This window comes from Montipora foliosa, chromosome 6 (genome assembly GCF_036669935.1).
Source record: "Montipora foliosa isolate CH-2021 chromosome 6, ASM3666993v2, whole genome shotgun sequence".
Classification (NCBI taxonomy): Eukaryota; Metazoa; Cnidaria; class Anthozoa; order Scleractinia; family Acroporidae; genus Montipora; species Montipora foliosa.
In genome coordinates this window covers 11,612,626-11,637,625 of record NC_090874.1, presented here as the reverse complement: position 1 = coordinate 11,637,625, position 25,000 = coordinate 11,612,626, and the positions used below count along the sequence as shown (strand labels likewise).

At 40.4% G+C, this 25,000-nt stretch overlaps 2 protein-coding genes across 2 annotated transcripts in view; both read right to left on the bottom strand.

The window, feature by feature from the left end:
• LOC138005035 (uncharacterized) overlaps positions 1–21,585 on the bottom strand; it is a 24,780-nt gene extending 3,195 nt beyond the window's left edge. The window contains exons 1-17 of the mRNA XM_068851325.1: positions 21,238–21,585; positions 17,915–18,355; positions 16,799–16,930; positions 16,438–16,507; positions 15,612–15,653; positions 14,098–14,151; positions 13,242–13,292; positions 11,945–12,405; positions 9,048–9,061; positions 6,364–6,765; positions 4,836–5,019; positions 4,197–4,367; positions 2,518–2,593; positions 2,336–2,386; positions 1,826–1,867; positions 1,650–1,709; positions 1–9 (exon numbers count right to left, since the gene is read on the bottom strand). The exon at positions 1–9 is cut by the window's left edge and continues 271 nt beyond it. Coding sequence (XP_068707426.1) covers positions 1–9; positions 1,650–1,709; positions 1,826–1,867; positions 2,336–2,386; positions 2,518–2,593; positions 4,197–4,367; positions 4,836–5,019; positions 6,364–6,765; positions 9,048–9,061; positions 11,945–12,405; positions 13,242–13,292; positions 14,098–14,151; positions 15,612–15,653; positions 16,438–16,507; positions 16,799–16,930; positions 17,915–18,343 — 2,248 coding nt within the window. The 5' untranslated portion in view covers positions 18,344–18,355; positions 21,238–21,585. The remainder of the gene's footprint in view (positions 10–1,649; positions 1,710–1,825; positions 1,868–2,335; positions 2,387–2,517; positions 2,594–4,196; positions 4,368–4,835; positions 5,020–6,363; positions 6,766–9,047; positions 9,062–11,944; positions 12,406–13,241; positions 13,293–14,097; positions 14,152–15,611; positions 15,654–16,437; positions 16,508–16,798; positions 16,931–17,914; positions 18,356–21,237) is intronic.
• A 935-nt stretch (positions 21,586–22,520) lies between these two features.
• LOC138008686 (uncharacterized) overlaps positions 22,521–25,000 on the bottom strand; it is a 10,470-nt gene continuing 7,990 nt past the window's right edge. The window contains exon 6 of the mRNA XM_068855989.1: positions 22,521–24,099. Coding sequence (XP_068712090.1) covers positions 23,657–24,099 — 443 coding nt within the window. The 3' untranslated portion in view covers positions 22,521–23,656. The remainder of the gene's footprint in view (positions 24,100–25,000) is intronic.

The following is a 25,000-nucleotide window of genomic DNA, read 5'->3' as shown; positions in this document are numbered from 1 at the left end:
ATCTTTCTTCTAAGATGGGAAAGAAACATGCACCGATGATCATCGATTATAATTCTGCGTTTCTGTTTATTCAATACATATTTCAGTAAGTCTTAATCATCTCAGGTTCTGTCGTATTCCGTTTATAACCGGCCGTGCAGTAAATTTCCTGTCAATGATCAATGACGTCAATCGTTCAATAATATGGAAACATTAATAAAATTAACACGGTAATTCGTCTTGACAGATAAACTTCCATCGATGATTCATCTGGGGGGATGATCAGTCCACGCGTATAAACACGGACAATAGATAAATTACTCAAAAACCGGCATCTTGTTACAAAAAGCTAGCCGTCGACTTGCCATAGAGTGCAGAATCAGCGATAGACAACACAGGTCGTCCTAAAAAGGAAAATTGGGTAGACATTGACGGAATGTAATGTCTACCCTTGTGCCCTTCTGCTCTCTGATGAAAACACCCAATACGCTGTCGTACTGCAAAATATGGCGGTGAAAGAATGTCTTCGGACAAGGAAGATATTATATCTTTGGTCCGCCGACCTCAAACAATAGAATGTGATTGAAAAAAAAAAAAGCAAGGTCAATGGCAAACAGAAAGACATTCCCTTAGAAATAACGACAGTAGTCTTTGTGCAAAATACAAGTTTTCCAGAAGCTTTCGTTTAAAAGACTGAAGGGAGGCGGAAAAGCCCCCATTGAGGAGCCGATTCCTCCAAACGATGGGAGACGGTCACCTGTGTGTGACATCTAGTCCTAGTAATGTATTATCCCACGGCCCCTGTGTCTCATCAGATAAGGAATTACCTTGTGCGCATGCCTTCTCGTCACGTTTAGATTAATATAGTTCGTCTTGTGACGCAATTCGTCCTTTATTTACATATAGACATATAATTCGTGTTGAAGGAGTATGATCCGTCTCTGGTATAAATCGGGCCAATGTTTATCGATCGCAAAGCTTCGTCCAATAATTGTAAACTATGCCTTCTTGAAGTTACATAGATTTACGTCAATGACCATTTATGTACAGGAATGCAAAACAAACTTATCCGCCCCAAATAGGTATCATGTGAGCGAGAATACAGACTGCTGTATCCCGTAAAGCACAATGCATTCGGTATCCCAATAAACACAAAAGGCCTCTTTAAATCCTGTACTGTCCGACTTACATTCTTACCGCAAATAACTCTGTCAGCGGTGTAACCAAGTACTACCCTCCCACAATGTTACTACACTCCTAGTGTCCTCAAGCATTTTCAGAAAGTTAAGTGATTATCATGGGACTATTGCAGAACCAGGAGTGAATTAGATAACAGTGTTACTCTATCAATTTGCAGTCTTGCCCCCAGCACAGTCACAACTATTTTTACGCGCGAAAACAAACAAAGGGCCGCCACTTTAACCAATCAGGAGAAGCCATGTCACGCTTGACTGCTTCTGTTTATGCCTTTTTTATCCAGGGACATGACAACTAATTTTCACGGTAAGGGTTATTTTAATTCTAGATTCATTTGTGACTGTGCTAGAGGGCCAACCATGCAATGAGAAACTTCTTATCAACTTCACCCTTGCTGGAGCTGGAACGTGTTCGTGCGCTAAATTAACCCCAATAGTAGTTTAAGAGACGGTAGGTACAAGTGCATGCGTTACCTGGTCTGCTTTCTTTGGGTTTTTGACTGCTCCAAGAAGTTGAGGACGAGGTTGGCTGATCTGAAATGATATTAATGTTTTCATGAAATGTACATGTAAGAAGCACAAGTTAAAAAGAAAAGAAATGAAGTTTAATCCAAGAACATTTACTTGAAAAGTACATGAAGCTGCATTACCTCTTCTCTCACCCGATCTGTCTTTCTTGTCCTTAAAGGGGTCTGTCAATTGAAAGACGAGAACATTGTTATTTAACATGTTTCATGTTTTTCCCTTTATTCGCGAGAGGGGAGGGCTTTCACATCGACACGATTTCATGACTCCGAAACCGCGTTAAAATCGATGCGGTTTGGAACTGTTTACACGGAACCGGTTTCGCCTGAAAATCTAAGTCGTGATGTTATAAGCGAGTGCTGCACTACGTGCTAAATTCACTATTTTGAATTGAATAATGCACATTTTGCATCAAAATAGTAACCGTATTTAAATCGATGAGGGTTCGGTGTTTACACGACAGACAAAACCGCATCGATTTGAAAACGCTCCACTTTAATTTTGGCAGCGGTTTCAAATCGGCAACAATCTCGATCGGTGTTGTGTAAACAGAAGGTGTATCCGCATCGAAAACGATGCGGTTACAAATGAAACCTGCGTTCGTGTAAACGCTGCCTCAGGGGTGTGCCACTTACCGTCATCGAATGAACTCCTCATGTCCTTTGAAAATCTGCTGAATGCAGAATCTATCCAAAAAATTGAAATTGGGAGATAAGAAAATTCACACTAATAGATACATTAGGTAAAACATAGCAACAAAATGATGATAACACACTTTAAGTATCTCCGAGTAGTTATTTCTGTTTGCAGAGCTTACCTCGTCCTCCTCCATCTCCCGAGGTTATTACTGTTTTCGTTACCGTTGTTCTGCCACCGTCGCGATCATAAGTTACCTACAACCGTGAAACCCCGATTAATCTTTATTCGGTCGTCACTTACTTGGTCAACCCTATAGGTGAACGTCATTTCGCTTGAAACGTCCACTGTTTGTAGTCCGTCAAATGAGGCCCTCCCAGGGGGTTCATTTTTCCCTGGTTCCCTTTAAGTACTTGCTTGTGTTCCCTTGTTCCCCAAATTACTTTCAAATTTGTTCCCAACTTTTTTGGATCCCTAAAATTGTTTAATTGTTTTTGCTCCCTTTTTCCCTAGAATATTTTGACATTGTTCCCCAGTTCAAATTAGCCATGTTCCCTTGCTCCCCAAAACCCCTGGGAGGGGGTCTGTCAAATGGATTCAGCCCCAGGCGCGCGCTCGACCTGAAGCGCAGCTAAGAGGAATGAGTGTGCTTGGCTGTCGTCAAGTAGCGTAACTTCGCTTTATTCATATCGTCATGGCTTTTTTCTCGACTATAGTTTTGTTTACCTTCCAGAAAAAAGAAAAACAACTCAGCTGATTCTATTGTCTCAATTTGTCCTTAAGGTGATTCCCTGGTTTTGCAACCCTACTGCGTATAATTTCTTGCGTCATTCACGCGGGCACATTGATAAAATGGCGGATTTTCAATAACGCCAAGCCTAATCCGTCAAAAATCTATGGCCAGTTTTTGGCAATTTCATAAAACTGTACTGAAGGAGCCATTTCGAGTCGAACAGCCCATACTAAAGTTAAATCTATTTTCGAGTGTTAAGTACTCACAAAGGCATTCTAATAATTTTTCTTTCGCTTCGTACTTGAATTAACCATAGAATGACACAACGCTCTGTGTTACACATTGGATTACATTTATAAAATCGAGCTAAATTTGTCCAACATTAGGGGTGCGACGCAACTGCCAAAGTAGCTCAAATAGAGGTATTCGTCAGCGTTGTACCATGGAAACAAGCAAGTGACTCCCCCCCCCCCCCCCCCCACCCCCTCCCCTTTTATTACATTTTTATCATCTCGCTGACATGTTACAGCAGAGTGCAAAGTTTCATTGGAAATCTATGACAAGTTCTATTTCTAGGGAATCACCTTAATTTGCATTTGAATCACAACTGAACTTTCAGCTTTGTAAGCTACTCGAGGAGATGGTCTCAGAATTATTGAGGGGCCATTGTATGCTTTCAGATCTTCGATCAAGAACACCGCTCTCGCGCTCAGCTGTCAGCTCTTATATATGTAACAGTTTTGCGTTATATTTAAAAGCCGACAGCTGAACGCGGACTGTGCCTTTAGGAGGTGGCAGTATTTAGAAACTATGCCTTCGTTTTAGCCTTTACGAACTTTTACAGAGTTTTTAGACTGAATAAAACCTTCTTTGCATTTTTCACTCTATCACGTGACCAAGTTCCGGCTAGTTGACTTACTGGTTACCTCGTAAAATAATTGAATACGAGATTGAGATCTTTGATGGGCCTTATTCGCGCAGTGGCCATATTGGCCATAGACAATAGATTTCGTACCCTGAGCCTCGAGTTGAAATGCTTGGAAACGAGTCTCGGTGGCGGCAAAACAAAAGTTTTCAATCCCTCGGGACTAAACATGACCACGGTGTGATTAAGGCCTATTGCATACCGTTTCAGTTGTTTCCTGGCGACGACCATCACTTCGGTCGAAAAAGTCCCTCTTGGTCTCAGTTTGTTGGCGAAACGGAGATGCTCTTCGATTTTCACTGCTTGGTTCAAATCTAGGACTGTTGTCCCTTGAATCTGTGCCCTTGGTACTGTATGTTACAGAGTTGCCAAGCTAAAAGTGAGTTTACATTTAACTCATCAATGAAGGAAGAAATTCTGGTCAGGAACCCTAGACTTAAAAACTGCTATTAATATTTGGGGATTGTTTATTGTACAGACACATCGCAGGAGAAAATGGGTTTCACATTTTGGTTGCAAGGTAAATTGCTGGAATCAGAGAATTTCCAACCAAGCACGATCCGTGAGACGTGTCACAGTATACTGAAGATATTTTTCGATGAAATAAGTTTCCCTAGAAGCTTAGGTAAGTCTATATGAACATCACAACCCCGACCAACCCGGCTAGATTTTAGACTCCATTGCGCATGCGCCGGCATCGCAGAGGCCACGGTTTCGAAAACCGTTCAAACCACATGATTTCCCAAATGTCTTTAAGAGACAATTCCATAACTTGACCAGATAAGAGTGAGGATGACCTCCCTCCTTTCATAATCTGCTTCGTGTGATGTCCACAAATTACCTTTGGCTTGACATTTTCTTGAAAATGGTTGACTACATTTCCCGGAGGCCGATAGCGAGCAACCACAATAATCTTGCCATCACGGTCCTTAACCTTTGCCATTCCCATTTCCTTCGTCTCCTGCCATACTATCTGAGTAAAGTGCCCTGTACCACTTTTAAATCCTGGATTTCTGAAATCGTACCTTTTTTTGAAAGCAAGAACAATGTTTTTTAATTCCTTTGTTAAATTTTTTTTAGAAAAAACTAAATTTCCAAGGGCGACAACGTAATCCATTTGCCAGAGCGCTGTAGTTGCCGTTGCTTATATAAAAGGGACCTTAAGATCGAAGGACGACAACGAGTGCAAGTATTCCGTTCTGACCACGCGCACTTCGAAAAATGTCGGCCTCCTGGCAAACCTTATGCGCATGCTCAGTACGGGAAACTCGTACTTGTAAAGGTCCTCCTACTTGTCCAATGTTCTGAAGGTCCCTATTATGTAGCTATAGCTAGTCAGGTTTCTGGGCATTTTTTTTTTTCTTTATATGATCTTGACAAACTCTTGTTTTTCGGCGACGCCTACCAATCTCTGTGATAAGATTTGCTGTAAAAAAAGCCCCTAACGGTAATGAATCCGTAATATGTTATTGCTTTCGAAATTATGCACCTATCAATGTCAAGCCACAGGGTGGGCTGACTCAGGGGAATTGACATTTTGATTGAAGCTAGCGCCAAATTTCCCACCCCCGGGGCACCTACAGACCATCACATTCCCCACCCCTAGGTACCTTCTGATCATCACATTCCTGCCCTGGAGTAACTTTTTTTTTCATTAGATTCACATTTAACAGCTGATGGAAATTAGTTGTGTAACACGAAACCTTTCCGCTGCTTACGGTACTGACCAAGAACCTAAAATTGAGCAAAACAATAATATTGTGAACAATATTATTATTTTTTGGCCTTGTAAATAGTTAACACCGAATATAATGTTTAAGCACCGAATACAACGAAGTTAACACCGAATATAATGATTTAAGCACCGAATATGATGAAGTAAACACCGAGCACCGAATATAACGAAGTTAACACCGAGTATAATGATTTAAGCACCGAATATCATAGGACGCAAGCACGGAATAACAAGAGGGTACCGAATGTCGTGACCAAAAGTATCATAAGACAGTTATGGCGTTCCGTGGGCCCTCTGAGAATGAGTCTAAAGTGAAGTCGGAAATGATCTACACGTCAGCCTCGATGCTATACAAAGTTACTCGATTTCCTTTTATCTTCTTCAATCTTTTACTAGCAACCACATGTCCTCTCATACAAGGGGCTATTTGGGTTGTATCGGTTTATGGGTTCCGTTTCTATGTTGCTTTTTGTCGATCGCCGTCGTGGATTATGACTCTTTCTGGAATGAATTCGATCAAGATAGGAGCTTGAAGCGACCCCTTTTATAGTGCGTCTTCGAGTTTTGAGCCCAAGGGCGTGTTACAGTTAAGCCAGTCAAATTTCAAATAGGCCGTATAAGAAGGTGTTCTTACTTGTCCACTTCAGCATACCACCGATCCACAACCTCTCCTCCAAACACGTCACTTTTCCCCGTTACGGCATAAATGCTTTCTCCGTCGTCAGTTTCCCCTTGTCTCAGAGGAGGGCCATCTTTTGCCAATTGTTTGGCCCAGTTTTCGGCGTCTTTCTCCAGTGACCTAGACCACTTTAGTTGGGAGGCCTGATGCAGAGAGCGGTACCTGTTGTGAGCGTCGAGGCATTCTTTGCCAAACTTGTCAGGCATCTTGGCTGAAAATGGTAACAGCAATAGTGACAGCGATTTCATCACAAAAGATGACAAATCATAACGTTGACAAACATGATTGCCGTATGTGACTGTCGCGGTAGTGCTTATGTATCCGTTTTTATTTCCATATTCTCCCGCGTCTAATACACTGATTCAGTGAAAAACATTATGTCGTCGAACTAAAAATGACGGACTGTCCACCAGAAGTGGCTCGACCTGTTTTAAGACTAATAATAATAATAATAATAATAATAATAATAATAATAATAATAATAATAATAATAATAAACGGCTAGACTCCTAAGAAACGTCCCTTTAGGGAATCAGGAGAAGACTCCCTTGGGAACTTTAGGAACTTGTTGTTACTCGCTCTCAAGGGAAACAATTGATCAGGCCAGGAGCAGCTTTTAGGCTAACAATAACAATAATTATAATCTAATTAGGGAGCCATAGGGTGAAGAAACACGAGACAATCACGTGCAATAAATCCTTGAGACAAACAAGAAGTAACATCACCCTCATGATTTTGCTTACTAAAAAGAATAATCGATCTGTTGGCATTTCATTCGCGCAATAAGTTTAGTTTTCATTTTTTTCTCCAATCTCAAGAATGCAAACAGTATTTCTGAGAATTCCATTTAAAGCACATGCAATCGGTCTTCGATTCAATACAAAGGAAAATCATAACCCTGTTCCGGCGGTACTTTCATAATCAAATCCGGTACTTTGAAAAACTATTGAAAACCCTGAGTATTGGAATTTTGATTCTCCGCTTGAATCATTGCAAATGCCATCGTTTTTAAGATCCATTCAGGTCAGGATATTTACCTTCTACTCCTTTTCATGGACAGAAAAATTGTGGTTTCATTTTTATTTTCTTGACTTCACCGACTTATTTTCTTTGGATATAAATGAGCATGATCCTTCCTTTACAAAACTTTTGTTTCTAAACTAAATGATTAAGGTACGCATAGTTTCGAAATCAGCTGTCAATATTTACACAGTCGAGTGCAACACGTAGGCTATCTTTAAAACAACGGGCTTATCAATGGTGTTCATCAAAACATTGTTTCAAAAAATATTGTGTTGTTAAAAGGATGAAGAAACCCGTAATTCAAAAGATGAGAATTCTCGAACGGTCATATCGCGGGAGATGCAGGCAATGAAACGGTTTCCACTCAAGGCGAGCAGAAACTAAACAACCGCTAAGTACATCATCATCTAAAAAAAAGCAAAGCTTAAGCCGAAAGGAACATGCGTTTTCTGGATCAAAACACCACACGACCCATAACCCTGACTGGACTTGGGGTGTTCAATAACGGGGGAAAAAAAATGTATGAAATCAAGCCGTGCAGCTATGATATTTGCTCAATCTTTTGCAAGATTTATGCATAATGATTAGAGGCCACTTTAAAAAGCACTTAAGCTCGCGATATTCGTACTGCTTGCCTTTATCATCGGATCCAGGCGAGTATATTGCTTTCTCCTTATTGGCTCGTTTCCGATGATTTTGAAGGTGAATTGATTAACTGTCTTTTCTGCCTTTATTTACTGCTTAAAACCGAGTTAAGAAGTAGATCATTAAATGCTATTAGCAAGAGCCTTAATATTAGCTGATAATAGTGACACGATGCTTCATGCGGTTACCTTTTCTGTAATATATTGAAATTTCCGTCTTATTACCTCTGGTGCCCTGTTTGAGAGTCGCAATGCCTGGTTAAGGGTTCGCAGACTTCGAACAAATCCGTGTCTTTGATAGAACTTCACGCTCTTCTCGCGGACACTTATAAAGTCTACTAACAATTCAACCGACAATTACGTACAAAAACAGATCAAGCGAGACACATACCAAGGTAGTGCGCACGGAAAACAGCCGTTCTACAAAATTCTGCCTTCTTTAAACTTCTCTAAGAAAGTGTTACCAGAATTATTAAACCTGGACAAGCCGATATATCGACTAAACTGTAAATTTATCGATTTCTCATCGGGGTGGTTGTCAACGTTATGGCAATGTTTATTTTCTTAAGTGTTCAATATTAGCCATCACAACGCATTGAAAAGGATCAACTAATCAAGAATGGCCAATGACGCGAAAAAAGAGTAATTTCATCATGTGATCTTTTTTGTGGTTGACAAATACTTTGGCTTCTTTCTTGAAAAAATATTCACAACTTTTCTCAATCTTTAACTACGTCAACTTCGCCGAGTTGGTGGACGAGAACAATAGATCTCTCGTTAGCACCTTTAAATTGAAAGTAACACGATAATTATCGTGTCTATAAGGTGACTCGATGGCCTGGACGGCAACCGATAGCGATATTGTCATAGACAAGTTAGGGCACATTTTCGTGTGTGCAATGGCAGCTGCATCTATAATTTATAATACGCGAAGCGTAAACAAAAAGGCAATTTATTTTTATTAGTCATTACAGCTCTTTCTTTATCTGAAAATTTTTAACAACGTTAAATAACGTGCTGGTGGGATTATCTCCTGTCTTCGTATCTTATCACAGGAGGTCAGTGATATCTTACAGCTGAATCGGCACAATATGACGATATTGGAAACCAAACCCAACTCTAAGTGAAGCATAAAGTTCATTTCATTTTGGTTTTGTCTGGCCGTCTCAAGGGTTGTGTGAGTGTGGACACACTCGTCCCTAGCCATTATTCATTATTATGCAAGGATTACTCAGTGCTATAAATCAGAAGTAATTGCTCTTGGCTCAACTTTTTCGAACGATTTTCGGAGAGGCTTTTGCTTTAGCACACCGCAACCAATAGCGAAGATATCTGTAACATAACAATTTGCCTGTTCAGCTGTAACGTAAATAAGAGAGCCTCGCTGGCTTCCAAAAACAAAACAAAGGATCCTTTTCTAGCGTTTGGCTACGAAAGCCGAGAAGGGCCCTCCGATTTCCAACTTCCGACTTCCAACTTCCAACTTCCGACTTCCAACTTCTGACTTCCGACTTCCGATTTCCGACTTCCGAGTTCCGAGTTAGATTTTTAAAATGGTGGTCAATAACGTGCATAGAGTCTCCGATATTTCCTTGGCTGTTTAGCGAACAATAAAATGCATGGAAGCACTCTTAAAAGGAAAGGATGTGTTTGCAAGTCTTACGGAAAGTCGATGATCTTCAGAGTAGCCCCGCTCGTTGCCGATAAGCTGTTATCTTCTTCGATATGTACACATTTCAAATCTTCCAGCGTAACACGCTTTGCAGTTTGTTATTAAGAATTGCTAGATTGGTCCGAGCAAGGCATTGGGATTACACTGACTGGTAAGGGGATAGCAGAAGACTTTTATAAGTGAACAATCTTTTGAATCGTGCCATTCACCTCGTCAAGATTCGTCAGAAGCGCCCTTCTTTTCTTCAGCGCTGACAAACAATATTTCTACAAATGTACGTAGAATCGATTTCCACTTTTACAATCCATAGACAACAATTCCGCTCGTAATTTAAAATTGAAATTTCCTCGACCATCAAATAAAAGCCAATCAAAAGTCGTTGTTTCAATGATGTAATGGATCGGGGGAAATGGCCAATCAAATATTTTTTCCACACCTTCCAGGAAAAGATCACGTGGTATTGAACACGATTGTCAACTGTAAATCACAGACGTTCTTTTCCGATTTTTTAGGAGAGCGGGCGAACTGTTGTAACGGAACGAATCATACCGGCGGGAGTTCACTCCGGTTGTCTCACCGGTTAGAGAATTTCATTCCAGTTGGAATCTCGCAGTCACATAAACTAACCAGAAAAAAAACACTCGATCGTTTCGGTATGAATTTGACCTTTGTGGGCTGGAACGGGTAGCGCATGCGTAAAAATGGCATGTATTTAGGGAAGTGGTCAAAACTACTACACTCAAACAGGACCCACCAAACCACAAAATAGATGGTGGTGTCGTCTGCAACCCCCTTGCTTAACGTCAAAAGATGGTGTCAATGTTGCATAGCCACCCCTCTATCCAGCAGTAAAAGATTACAGTGAGATTCAAACCTCACTTTTCTTGTTTGTCTAGTAATGCCGACTCTTGCTAGCTGAATATTCCTGTGTCAACTCAAATTTAAAAGCCAATAAAATGTTGTCGGTAATGTTCATGTGATAAGTTCGAAGATAGGTGGTGCCTTTGAGAACCCCCCTACCCCAAAGGTGGGTCCTGTTCGAGTATAGTAGTTTTGACCGGTTCCCTTAATCAACGTCAAGTGTGCCATTACGTAGACAAGATACGAAATCGGAAATAAACTGGGGCCTAGGCGAGTTTACTCATGTAAACAACCCCTAAAATTACTGAAGAAAAGAGTATAACCCCTAAATGTATCACACAATACCTCCTTTATTTCTTTTAACACAAAATCATGGGAATCTGCTCATTAGAGCCGACCTTTCGAAACAGTCACCTTAGTCTAATAAGCCAAATTACCCTCTTTAGAAGCAATTTATGAAGCCGTATCTTTAACCCAACACCGTCCCTCTCCTAAAAAGAAATACTCTTTCTTTGCTTTTGCTTACAACTCTCTTGGGCGTATGAGGTCAGTATTCAACGCAAGTAATGGCAGACCATAAAATCTATAAATTCGGTGCACAAAGTAAAAACGTCACACAGTTGGATCGAGATTAATTTTAAAAAGCTTAAAATGTCGCCAGTCAGGCGTTAAGAAAAGTGGCACTTTAACTCATTTTCAGCCGCTTAAAATCATTTCTGACGTCAAGAGCCCAAAACAAAACAAAGAAACAAAATAAAACAAAAATGACTTCGTCTGACCTTGTGCTTCCAGTCGTTACCAAAACATATGAGACCTTGGCCCTTAAAAGCCTTCGCCCGCGTGGGAATTCGTGTCTGCCACTTCAGTTTCATTTTTCAAAACGAGTTCACATGCAACGCTTGTGATGGTGATTAGTTTTAAGTTAGTATGTCAATAAAAGATATAATTAATATCAAAACAGAAATTCGTGCATATAGGTTCTTAAGGCGTAAGACGAAAATGATTTCTCTTGGTTTAACTCGTGTTTTCTTTGATTGGAACCTGACATCACGTAGGCTTTGTTGGTCAAAAGACCAATAGCAAAAACGTCTTAGGGAGTTTGACTCTATTACACGCAAAACTTGAGCGACGTTTTTCTATTGTTTTGGGACCAACATGGCCGTCTTATCAAGTGAGTGCAATCAAAGAATATATGTTATATAATAAAGTGAAGTTCTGTATCTTTTATCCTCAGCCCCAAATTGAGTCAGAATCTGAACTCTTTAAATTTATGATGTTTGTTTGACAACTCTCAAGGTTTTCAGCTTCTTTCTTAACTTTCTCATCCTTTAAATACGTTTTCCTGGAAATGGCTCATAATATTTCCTGCAGGTTTGTACCTCGCTACCACGAACGTCAAACGACCGTCGGCAGTCTGGGCCCTGCCCATTCCAAGTTCGCTGCTATCTTTCCACACGACTTGAGTGAAGTGACCGGTATTGCTTCTGAAGCCAGGCTTGTCAAACCTGTAATCCTTAACTTCAGAGTACCACATATTTGTGGCCTCTTCGCCGGCAGTTTCAAACCGTCCAGAAAACGATGCGATGTTTTCCCCATACCCTTTCCGTTCATTTTGCGACGCGTGCTGGAGGGACCGCGCCTTCGCCAGTTTCTCGGCCCACGCCTGTGCTTCGTTTGCTATTTCCTCGGACCACTTTAGTGGAGGAACTTTATGCTTCGTGCGATAATTGTTATGTGCGTCTAAGGCTTGCTTTTCGAAGGCCTTTCTTGTGGCAGAGCTGGGTACATGTTGTACTCCTTAAAAGAAAGAAAAGTGAAGAAATAACTTTTTCAGAAAAAAATACTCCAACCTTTGCCGGATCGAGTTGAACAGACGACCTTGCGATTATTGATTAGTTCGGATGCTCTACCACTGAGTTGTAGGAGACTCATGAACTTCGTTCTGGTGACAATTGACGTGAAGAAATTAGTTTTTCGAAGATGACTTGGGAATTGTCGGAAAAATCCGTGTATTCGACATCTGCAAAGAGGCGCTCGGATTCTTTCCGAGGATCACCATCGAAAAAGTCATTTTATCAATCGGTCGTCCTATCCTTTCGTAAAAGAGGGGAGATGTAGCTTTTTTCGATAAAAGATTACCTTCCATTGCAGTTTAATCCATCAAGAGGTAATGTTTACGTAACTTTCCATTCGTTTTTTGTAAAATTTAAATTAAATGTTGGCCGACAAAAAATCCTTTGATAGGCTTAGTTTGTTAATCACGAAAGAAGTAATCAGAATTGTCCTCTCTGTTGGATAATTTTGACCGGTACAGGGCTTTCTTGTCTTGAAGCTTAGATTTACCAATTCAACGCTGTTTGTATTCCATGATTTGCATGATACTTAGTTCCTCATCAGAGGATCAAGACAAAGGTTGATTCTTTGTTGACCTTTTCTTCATTCTCATGACTTATATAGAAAAAGGGTAATACCAAAAAGGGGAATTTCGTGTTTATCACTACTGTATAGATGGCTTGCTACCAATCTCTAGAGACACAGATAACAATGATGTAATGAACCATTGCTGGTAGAAGCACAAAAGTTGCTCATTTTCGTCCGCCAACATGGCGGCGATGACGTAACGTGAAAGTCACCTTCTTCCTTGAGAGACTGGGGCTTCTTGAAGACTGCAGAGGCTGGAATGTCTGCATAAAAAAAAGGGAGAGAACAACGTCTTGCAAGGGAACTGAGATGCATCAATGATCTCAAACACAATAACGATTAAAAAACGCAAAGCCGCATGCTTGATTAGCTAAACAATTTTCTGCTGCTCATCTCTCAAAACAAGAATGGATGGGTGCTGCAGTTTTGCTGTGGCTAGCATAGTGGTGAGAGAACTCACTTCCCACCAATTCGAATCAAAACTTCGGCGTCACGTGTGTTTTGAGTTTGTTGGCTCTCTGACTCCAGTCTGCGCCTACTCCGGTTTGCCCCTGTTCTCTGCTCATAACCTAACGTTCCATTTGATTTGAATTGATGTCAATGTTTAGTGTCCCCAACTAGTGCCCCAGAGCGCTAGAGCACTTGACACTTAAATAAAGTTCAGTTAGTAATTTTAAGTTCATTTTTATATGTGCAAAATGTGCACCCCTGGTACTGGTATTAATTCTAACGAATAGCTGATTGATCTGGGCTAGGATTAGCCTAATTTAGTTAAATCAGGCGAAAAAATTATTAGAGGGGCCATCTCCACAACATGAGTCATTGTGTGACAAGTTGTGAAGTACCATTCTTTTGTGGACTCGCGTAAAGTAAAGTTATGGTTGAAATGGACTTTGCATTGCCTACGCAAGGTTAATTTAAACACAATCATTTCTTAATGTACCTCCTACAGTATTAGTAGCCCCTTACACCGACAGTACAAGTGAATGCGGTTGCAATAAACGAACTATTCATTTACTTGGACATTGCATTTGCGAGGACAAAGAGTTTATAGTACGTAATGATGACCTTGAGGAAGCGCTTTTTGCATATCCCTTGAAAACGTGTCTCCTTCCTTTGTTTCTGTAAAAGTAATTAAAGGAAGCGTAAAGATTTCTAATCTCTTTTGTTAAGCTGTTCACAAATCAAGTTAGTTATCATTTAAAAGGAATCATTTTGTTGTGGTGGATTCCTTTTCTAAGGATAGACCATTTTACAGTTGTAGCTAACTTACCTGGCCTAAGAATGGAAGCGAGGCTGCCGGTGACCCTCTTTTGATACAAACCTTTCTGCTTTTCTAATGTTAATGTAGACTAATTAGAATTACAACAATACAATTTACATTATAATAGCAGTGAGGTCAGTGTCAATACTAGGTCACCGACAGCCTTACAGCCAGGTAACTGAGAAAACAACTGTAAAATTGCTTATTGCAGCTGCAAGTGTTTCCTAAAAAAATAATGAAGTTATATACTAGTGTTTTTTGATCGATAAAATACGAGCTACCAGTTTTTTGTTTTTTTTGTGTTTTTCTTTGACAGCTTCAAAAATCGACAACTTCCATCTATTATAATTGTGTCGTTGTTGATAAGAAAGATTAATAAGCGTGCATTGTGGACTAGAAAAAACAAAAACTTCCCCTGAGAATGGTGTACGGTGGGTCAAATTAGCATGCCATAATGGAACTGATTGAGACTTCACCATTCAAGAACCAGCTCGTAGAATAACGTGGCCTCAAAGTTAGTATTTTGCCAGCCGATAATTATTAAGAAGAAAAAAAACAAACTGTCCGAGGACACTGCAAGAATGAAATTCTACCTTCCGTGTCCAGAAACTGTCGGTATTTTTTCACCTTTTTTGTTGTATTTTAATGAAGCTGCTGTGTAGTAGGATTTGAAGGGAATATTCTCCAAAACAAGAAAATAATGTTTACAACCAAAATTGTTGGAACGTTTTCCAATGAAACTCGTTTGTATCTAAATGAGTGAATTTCGAAAACGCTTGCAGCGGAATCATTGAATATTTTAATTTTGGAACGATACGTTCAAAGACGTATACAGGGCAGATTTGAGACTTATAAAAGATTTTCCTGCCCGAAACAAGCTAGTCTGTTGAAATGCACACATTCCTAGGGAACAACATCTATGAATTCGAATTCATGAAAAGTTCACCGGTGGCCTTATACAAAGATCTTTGTAACCATATTTTCGTTGATAATTGTTGTGATATTTCAATAGGCCATTTCCGCGTTCATGTCTGCCACCTTTTCAAAGCGAGTCTAAGTGCGAAGTTTTTCTTATTGAAATAAGTTTTCACTCATATGTAAAGTATAACTAATTACCATCACAAAAACTTCGCGCTTAGACTCGCTTTGAAGAGGAGGCAGACATGAACTCGGAAATGGAATATTGTTTCTGTATTCAACTGTGATTTAAAGATTGGATGCACGTGGCTGATTTCTTTTATCCGATGGAAATTAGGCTCGTGAATTATTAATGTATACTTGACATAACAATAGCATCGCATCAAACTTGTCAGCTTACCATGAACTGTCGTTACAGTTTCCCTGGTGTATCCTTGTTGATCTAAACAAGAAACCATGGAATAAAGACAATAAGCGCGCAAGATGCTATCTGTTGTAGCTCTTCCCACAGCATATGTCATAATGTCTACCACATCTTATGTCTACGCAGTTAACGTATCCTACACCTATCGCGTCGTGTTCACTTGAGGTCTCATGCTGTATCCGAACGTACCACGCATTCTTTGTTTACTCACGGATTAAAGAGCATGGGATGACCAATATCTCGAATATTTACCAACACTTCCAGGCCGTGATGAGTCTCAATGGACAAAACATTCGTCCTCTGCAAGTAAGTCCCACACCTTTTGCAAACGGTGTGTGGAATTTTGTGCCCAAAAGAGTTTGTGACACATGAACGCTTTGTGAAATGGGAGATACCAGTTATTCCCCTTTCAAGACGACTAGAACTTCCTAATATTTGCAGTTGTCACTAAAAAGATTAAGTAATTATTTTAACTACCCGACTGCTATTTGGGCGACGGAGATTTTACTTTAGCTCTGGGTACTGAAACCTGGAGGTGGTCGAATTTAAAGTCCAATCCAGAGTCCAGAGTTTTCGTGGGTTACATTAGATAAACCGCTTAGTCTATATATGGAATGCGCATGCTTTCACGTGACGTTACGGCGGCCATGTTGGTGTCCCTAAACAATGGAACGGCAGCCATGTTGGTGTACCCAACTAATCCTCCGGGAATTGAGCTCTATTATCATGAAACGTTTTCTTTTGTTTCGGTGGAAAAACAAGGTTACTGATCACGTGAGTGAAAACACTCTATACGACTCACCGTTTCCCTTCAAAGTCACTGTTACTGTGGATACAACTGTCTTCTTGGTTCCGTCCGGATAGGTCACGACCTAATAGAAATGTCATAATCCCGACGGTCTTAGTTGCCATGCCCTTTTTATCTGACAACCGCAAATCTTAAACCGCTCCACGCTTTCGCTGTACTCTACAAAAGAGGAGTGATTTCCCAGGATGGTCAAATGGAAGATCTTAATTCGAATACCATCATGTCAACTTTGTGAATAATATCATAGTTAGTGCGAAAAATCAAAGGTGTAGGACGATTCTAACTTGAGAAGCTCTTCTTGAAAATCCTATTCAAACGACCACTAGCAAAATACAATAATTTGTTGACAGTTTACCTTCTCTTCTGTTCGCTGATTGGCACCACCGTAATGGCCTGCAGCTGGACGCATGCGTATCTCTTGCCTCTTTTGCGCAGGCTCGGAACGTTTTTGCGCAGTCTCCTTTTCAGGGATTTTGACGGGACCATCCTGTCAAATTATACAAGTGTGATTCGTTGTTTTTAAGTTCAATAAAAAAAAAAACAACCGTATAGTACGCAAAAGCCGAAAAGAAATATTTAGCTAATTGAATTGGGACTTACTACTGTATCAGAGCAGTCCTCAAATGTCACAAAACTGCGAGCATACTGGCAATGAACGAAAAATGTTCGATTGTTAAACTTGACTGAGAGGTATTGAATCGGACCATCATAAGAGACTGAAACGACTGTACTGTTAGAATAATTCAAACCGAAAAAACACAGCTGGGCGCGAGACGAATTATGAGCCTAAACAGATATACATGCCGAGACCCTCAAAACGGGTATATTACAGTTCTCTTCCAGAGTTCACTTCTCTTCTATTACGGGATTCCCTCTGTCTTTGATAGGCCGCAACCCTTTTAATGCAGTTTGATCGGTAGACACGTTCCGTAATAGTTCTCCACTTTCCTCTGTCATGCGCGGAATGCTGCCACACGTCCAGCACGTTGCCACATTTTAGGGTTGTTTTCAAAGTGTCCTTAAAGCGAAGTTTAGGACGGCTGACTGGGCGTGATCCATTTACCAGTTCAGCCTAAACAGAATTTCAGTTTAATCTTTACGAAATTCCAAGCCCTTATCAGAGAAAACAAAACACGATCAATGGCCTTCATGGTCAATTTAAGCTTTACACTTGATGATTCTCTATAGTACACTTAAACTGCCGTCATCCACTTGTTTTGGAAAACTGATCTTTCAATTTGTTTTCAAGATAACAAAAAGGAAAACATGATGACTGTAAAGTTTGATGACTGAAACCTCTGCGTTCTTGGGATACAGAGGGAATTAACTGTGACACCCTCAAAGGGGCCAAAACATTTCTGGACGTTTGAAGAACGAACCATTGGCTAGTGCCAACAAACTGCTGGAACTCTTTATTTTCATTTATCTTATCATGTCGCTTCTTTCTTTTTCAAGAATTCAGATCACACACCTTTGATGGAAAAACGTTCTCTTTGAATGCTTTCATCATATTTCCAGCCGGTCGGTATCGACCGACCACAAACACTTGTCCGTCAGCACTTTTAGCCTTCCCTATCCCCAGTTCCTTGCTTCCTTTCCAAACAACTTGGGTAAAGTGACCTGTGCCCGACTGATACCCCGACTTGGTAAAGTCAAAATCTTTAACTTCGCTGTACCAGCTATTTACAGGATCACTGCCGTCGATTTCACGGCCGAATACCGAGAATAGGTTCTCGCCATCGCTTGCGTCGTCGTGGCGAAGACGACCGTCCCGCGCGATCTTTTTGGCCCAGGTCTCAGCGTCTCTGGCAAGGGCGCTGGACCAGGAGAGTGGTGGGGCTTGGTGAGCTCCACGGAACTTGTTGTGGGCTTCTAGGGCTTGTTTGCCAAACGTATCCATGAATTGTTGTCACTAGAAAGATAATTCAAAGGGTTTAAATATCTCTAATAAGGCAACGATGTTAAAAATTTTGGTAACAATTAAAATGGGCACGCAATAACTTTCACTGTGGCCTCCCTTTGCCTTTTTGTAAACGTGCAGTGACTGTTGTGCTATTGCAGCACACGTACAAGTCGTAAGGCCGCACAGATGAAAGCTAAGTGTTATTGAGGCACACGGGGTAAATAAACCCGTCTCCTGATTGTCTGATTCGACAGAAGAGCGAAAACGAAATGCGTCCTTTCGAAACTATTTCCTTCGTTGAGTTAATTGACGTTGAGAAAAGTAATTAACCTCTTTATCTTGGACGTTTTAGCCTGAGACCAGGCTCCGCAGTTTGGATTTCGGAGAGAAAAGGAACGTGGCGAAAAAAAAATTGGTGAGCGAAACGAGCCGAGCGGGCAACTGCGCCGCCCTTCCCTCCCCCAGTCCCTCACTCGGCTCTCTTCACTCGTCAATGTTTTTTTCGCAACACGATCTCTTCCTCAAATGCAGTATTATCCTCCATTTTGATCGCTCTGTCCCAGGCCTTGTGGTAAAAAAGAAAAAGAGAAAAAGTAAAAGCAGCCCCTGGACAGGATCTGAACCCGGAACTTTGAAGGAACTGTTTTTATCCACTTGCCCACTAAAGAGCAACTGACTAGATAATGTGCCGATTATTTACCAAAACTAATTAGTGTATGTATAAAATCATTGCTGAATAATGAAGCTTGATTTTAAAATGGTTATCTTTCTCTTGAAGTTTGGGAACCGACATTTTTCACTGTGTAAGCTTGCTTCTTTGCAGGTGTTAATACACGTTTACAGCGGCACTTTTGGAAGAAAAAAATCATTGACATTAATAAAAAATGGCATCCTCGAAGTTAGTGATGTGGTAGTCTAGTGGTTAAGAGAAGGGATTATTACTCGCACGATCCCAGGTTCGAGTTCTGCGAGTTCAGACACTGGGGTTCGGCTTTTAAAAGAAATACGTTCATTTCCCATGATCCCTATCAAGCTTTCAGTGTCCAAAATGAACGATAATACTTCACTTGGAAGAAATTGGCAATTAAGAATAATCCTTCAATTGAGGGAGAGACGTAGTTGTTTTTTCGCCATGTTCCTTTTCACTCCATAACCCCAACTGCGGAGCGTGGTCCCAGGCTAGGACGTTTTGTTCTTATTTCAGACCACGTGATGTTCTCAAGGGAATTTTCCTTTTGTTTCATAAGTAATGCGTTCATAAGCACGTGCATAAGGGACCGTTCATTTTTTTATGGGGTAGGGGGGGGGGGGGGGGAGGCTGGTGGAATTTGGAGGAGTGTAATTTGAAAATTGTATGACCCCCCCCCCCCCCCCAATTTCCGATTTTTTTCTCCTGCCCCCCCCCCCCCCTCATCAGAGTAATTTTTTGGAAGCCCCCCCCCCCCCGTGAAGAAAAAATACATATGGTGTTAAAAGTTACTGCAGCATTAAAATTCCGTTTTGTTACATTTCACATAATTTATTGAAATAAACCTGAAAGCTAGAAAGCTGCTTTTAACAAATCACTCAAAAGAATGAAAAGTCAATTTCTGCTCTTCTTGTTACAGCTCGTCCTGAGCGTGTTGTAGCTGGCCGCTCGTCTGCGTATTCCTCATCTGAGGCGATAAAAGCAAGAACGACATCATTTGAGTCGTCTTCAGAGTCAGGGGCATCACTCTTGTAGTCATCATCAGTTTCCTCTCCCTCACCGCTTTCATCACTGCTGTTTAGTTGACCTGATTCATTCCTGCCTCCCACTTCGGCTTGTCCAGTTCTGAGAGTATTCATTCGCAAGAATTTGTAAAATCTCTTATCCTATTTTTAATCTAATTTTTTCGTCCAACCCCCCTTTTCCTTCATTTTTTCAAATTACCTTATGTTGGGCCCTTCTCTATTGTAGCACAAAACAGATTACGTAAATTACTTAAACGTTATTGTAACAATCTTGATGTTAAGCTAGCCTTTTCTTCCTTCAAGATCCGTAACATGTTTAGTGTGAAGGACCCTGTGCCTGTTGAACTCTGTTCGAATGTTGTCTACAAGTTTACCTGTGCAAGCTGTAATTCTTGCTATGTCGGCGAAACCAGCCGACACCTCTCGACACGCATTCGCGAACACTTAAACAGGGACAGGACCTCACATATCTTTAAACACCTTCAACAATCCGAGGCATGCCGTAACTCCTGCTCTGCGGAATGTTTTGAAGTTATAGACCGTGCGACCACAAAACTCCAGGTCAAGATAAAAGAGGCCTTACATATTTCCTGGGAGCAACCTTCTTTAAATAAGCAATTATATCACGTTAATTTAACTCTCTCGTTCTAATCAACATGTTCCATTGTACACTCTTTTTTTGTTACCTTTGGCTATTTTGTTAGATTCCCAATTTATTTCACGTTGTTATTTATCTTTGTTTAGCATATTATAAATTCAAATGTAACTTCAAATTAATTCTACTTTCAACTGAAGATGGTCGTTGCACGACCGAAACATGTCTTTAATTTCAAATGTGTCGTCACTTTTATAAAAATTGTTGTTAGTCTGCTTCTTTCCAGATTAAAAAATATGTCGATAAGTCGTTTGCAACCGCAAACGAACGCCACGAGTTGGATCCCAGCAGGTTCGATCGATAGATGACGATCTCCAATTTTGCAACCCAACTAAGCATAGTAGGCTGATTCGTTAAAAAAAAATCCTTTGGTAAATTGGGCACACAGATAATTTTTTCCCTAACTGGGGACATAAAGATGATTCGAAAAAAAAAGGAAAAGTGTTAGATTATCTTAAAAGCCACATAATAGCAAGAGTTCAGGAATCGAACAGTTGTGGGACCTTCTGCGATATCGACTAACCTGGAAGTGCTGTATTTTTGAAGATAGATTAAAGCGTTTTCCGATCTTCCACAGAAAATAACTCTTTAAATCTTCTGTGCCTCTGAAAGTGCGATTGACAAGGGTCCGCTGTATAAATAAATAACCACGAGCCCCGAAAGAACGTCACAAAAGCTTGTCCTTTACCTGTCGAAACCGAATTGCCAGTCTGAGATCAACTCTTCTATTGGTCTGTCGAAGTGCCCAAATTTGCATATGAGGTTTGACGACATGACAAGTTCAAGGTCTTCGAAAACTCATAATTATCTGCCTTTGCACATTTTGCTTCAAATGTCTTTCGGTTTTTGAAACTATGTGTTGATGACAAAGAAAGAACGGGATGAACGTGACATTTTCGTGTCTTTAGCCGAGCACCTGGAAGTTAACACCCCCAAGGCGATGTTGTCTCTTTTCTCCTCTCTCATTGAAAATCTTTTCCTTCATAATAGTCGCGTGCTTTTCAGTACTCAAAGAAATCGAGAAATCGATTTTCTTATGCTTAATTTTCGCCAAACATGCCCTTACTTATCCCAGACACTAATTTTTCACAGAAACTCAGCCTCACGGGAAGAGATGCAAAAGCTAGCGTTTTAACTTTCTTATTTCACCATTACCCGTATAGTATTTGTTTTGATATTCAGCAAGTTTTGGTTCAGTTCCAAAAAAGGGGAAAACACTAATTCATGAGGCCAGAGGGTTTGCACATGGTAGCGGATTATCCCCATATTGTATGCTGATAAACAAACTGCGGTCAACTGCGAGAGCCTAGTTCCCAAGAAACGTGAGAAGAAGAGAAATTCTACGAGAGAAAATTTCAATATTACCAACAGAGGGATCATGAAAGTAGATCGGTTCGATGTGATTATTGGCTTTCTACCCAAATTGAAAAAAAGGGGAACAATGGGCGCTTTCCAGTCGTTAAAATTTCAATAATTTTATGTGGCGAATGGAACAGCATTTTTTATTTGGCCGCTCAAACCAATCTCATCAACGAGTGTTGCCCCAAAACAGCAATTGCCCGCGAGGAGGTATAAACTATTGGAACGAAATTTTCCAGTTGTACCGGATTCTAGGACTTCAGGATCGCTGCACGAGATATAATAAATTTCCGAATTTTTTCCGGTATAATATTTTCGTTCCATTCGATTCCTTACCCGGTTTTTTCGAATCATTTTCAGGCCGAATGGAAAGTGCTCAATGAATATACGCTGCTATAATTACAAAAAATCGACATACACATGTACCGTAATCAAATGCAGCTTGGGTTTTATTCAAATGGTTTCAAACGAAGCAACTTACGCGAATGTGAGGGTCAGTCATTCTTTTTCAAGCCTGTTCACTGTCTTGCCAGGGAAGACCCAGGAAAGCTTGTCGAATTAAGTATTGATACAATTTTTATGGCTATCAAAAAACGCAATGCTCGCCTTTTTTTTTCTGTTGACTCCGATAAGAGAAGACAATGCCCATGAAATTAGAATGTTGTTCAGTTCAAAGTCGATTGAACACTAAACGATGTTCCACTGGCCTTTTAAACGTTCTTCTGCTTTATCAATAACAAAACTTGGTAACAACTTACTTTCAAACAAGTTGAAAGGCTGAAATTAGTGCAATAAAACGATTTTACGAGCATCTTGAAGGTTGAAACATATATTAATAATTACTCCAAAATAATGAAACATTTGCATATGTTAAAACTACAGATAGTTTTCATTTGGCGTCAAGGAAACCATTTTAATTTACCAAAATAAAGCTTGAAGGACGGCTATGTTGGCCTATTTAAAAAATCCTATCGAAATTAAACTCCTTGACCCACCCCAGTCATGTAAGTGTGGAACTGTACAGTCCGCTGCTTAGTTCCCAGGTGCCCGTTTCTCAAAAGTCCCGAAACTTTACGGGCCATTTCCGGGTGTCAAAATTCCCTTTGTATCTCAAGAACGGAGAGGATTTAATTCGTCAAACTTCACAGTTATTTTTCTTTTTGTTACCTTGAAAACATGTTAAAAGATCGGCTTTCCAAAAAACAAGCGGTTGGCAATTTCACAAATGACTTTGCGGGCCCGAAAAGTTTTCGGGACTTTCGAGAAACGGGCCTCTGGTCAAGGAAGGAAAATGATGCTAGGGTTGACGTTGCACTCACTTCGCTTCCATAATCAAACTAATGTGAAATGGCAACTTACCAACCTAGAACAAAAATTTCACATAACAAAAGCAGTGAGTTTTCATTACAAGTTTACTCATAGCCTCAGCTCAGGACACAGTAGATTACTTTCAAACCTTTAAAATTTTCGATTGTAAAACTGAAAATTGATTCCACACCGATAAAACAGAACAGGATATCTTTCCAAAATACAGTCACTCAGTGACGTGTGAAGTACAGTTACATCTGCTGAGCTTTTCTGTGTCACTGTTTTACTGCGGTAACATTTTCATGGAACCTTTCCAACACATTCCCAGGCGGATAATACCTCGCTACGAGGTACGTAAGGTTACCATCCAGACTCTTACAAGATCCCACTCCGATCTCAGCAGTATTTCGCCAAACAATCTGGGTGAAATGACCCGTATCTATACTAAACCCAGGGGTATCATAATCATAGGATTTTATTTCCGAATACCACATCTTAACGGCGTCAGATACTTCGAAGTGGTCTGACATACGGCAGACGTTCTCGCCGTTACACTTCCGCTCTTCTTTGCTTGCGTGACGCAGTTCTCCGTTACTTGACAATTTCTCGGCCCAAGCCTGAGCATCCCTAGAAAGCGCAGGGGACCACCTCAAAGAAGGCACATTATGACGCATGCGCAATTCGTTGTGGGTTTGCAATACAGTAGCGATGAAGGAATCTGCAAGTTAAAGATTAAGAAGTATAAATGTTTCACGAAGACTACCAGTTGTAATTTTTTGGACAAGAAATAATGTTACAGAGTCGTTTCAATTACAGTCGAACCTCAGGTTGCAACCTCCTCTCGTAAGTGACCACCGCTCAGTCCCCAACGACCACTTTCCAGAATACCAAAAGTTTCCAAGTAAAATAACTATATTTGGAACCTCTTGTAAGCGACCACCTCTCTCAAGCGACCGCGACCACTTTTAGAGCTACATGTAATAGTTTGAAATTTTCTTTTGTTGTTAACCTCCTGTAAGCGACCACTTGACAGGTAATAGAGCGGAAATTGCATAGTAAGGTCTCGTAAAATCATCCCATTCCTGGGTAGCTAACAAGAGAAGGAAATTTCTCAATGGGAAGTACTGGATTTTTTTTCTGGAAATTGACTTTTTTACATCAGGAATAAAACATTTAAATTTTTAAAGGAAAAATGCATATACACTGTATTCTATCAGTCCTAAAAGAGACGAACTTAAATTTCTCATAATTATCGAAAATTAGAACTGATTTCATAATTGACTGTTCTCTCAAGAATAGTCAACAGTTTGACGGAACTACACTAGAATGAAAATCGAAGTACAGTATTCGGCGCAGTGAACAATCATTCCCTATTCAGCCCAAGTCATATCCACAGTTTTTGATTTTTTCAATTTCAGCCAAAGCATCGATGTCTTGTTGTCTCAAGTCCGTAAAAAAAATGTATTCACATGGTAATAAACAGTTTTGCGACTACTAAAAGTTACATTTTAAGCCGGTGATACACGGTTCAACATTTGTTGATCAACAAATGTTGCAGCTCCTGTTCAACAAATGTTGAAAAGTGTGTCATGCAGTGTTGAATGTTGAAATAGACCATT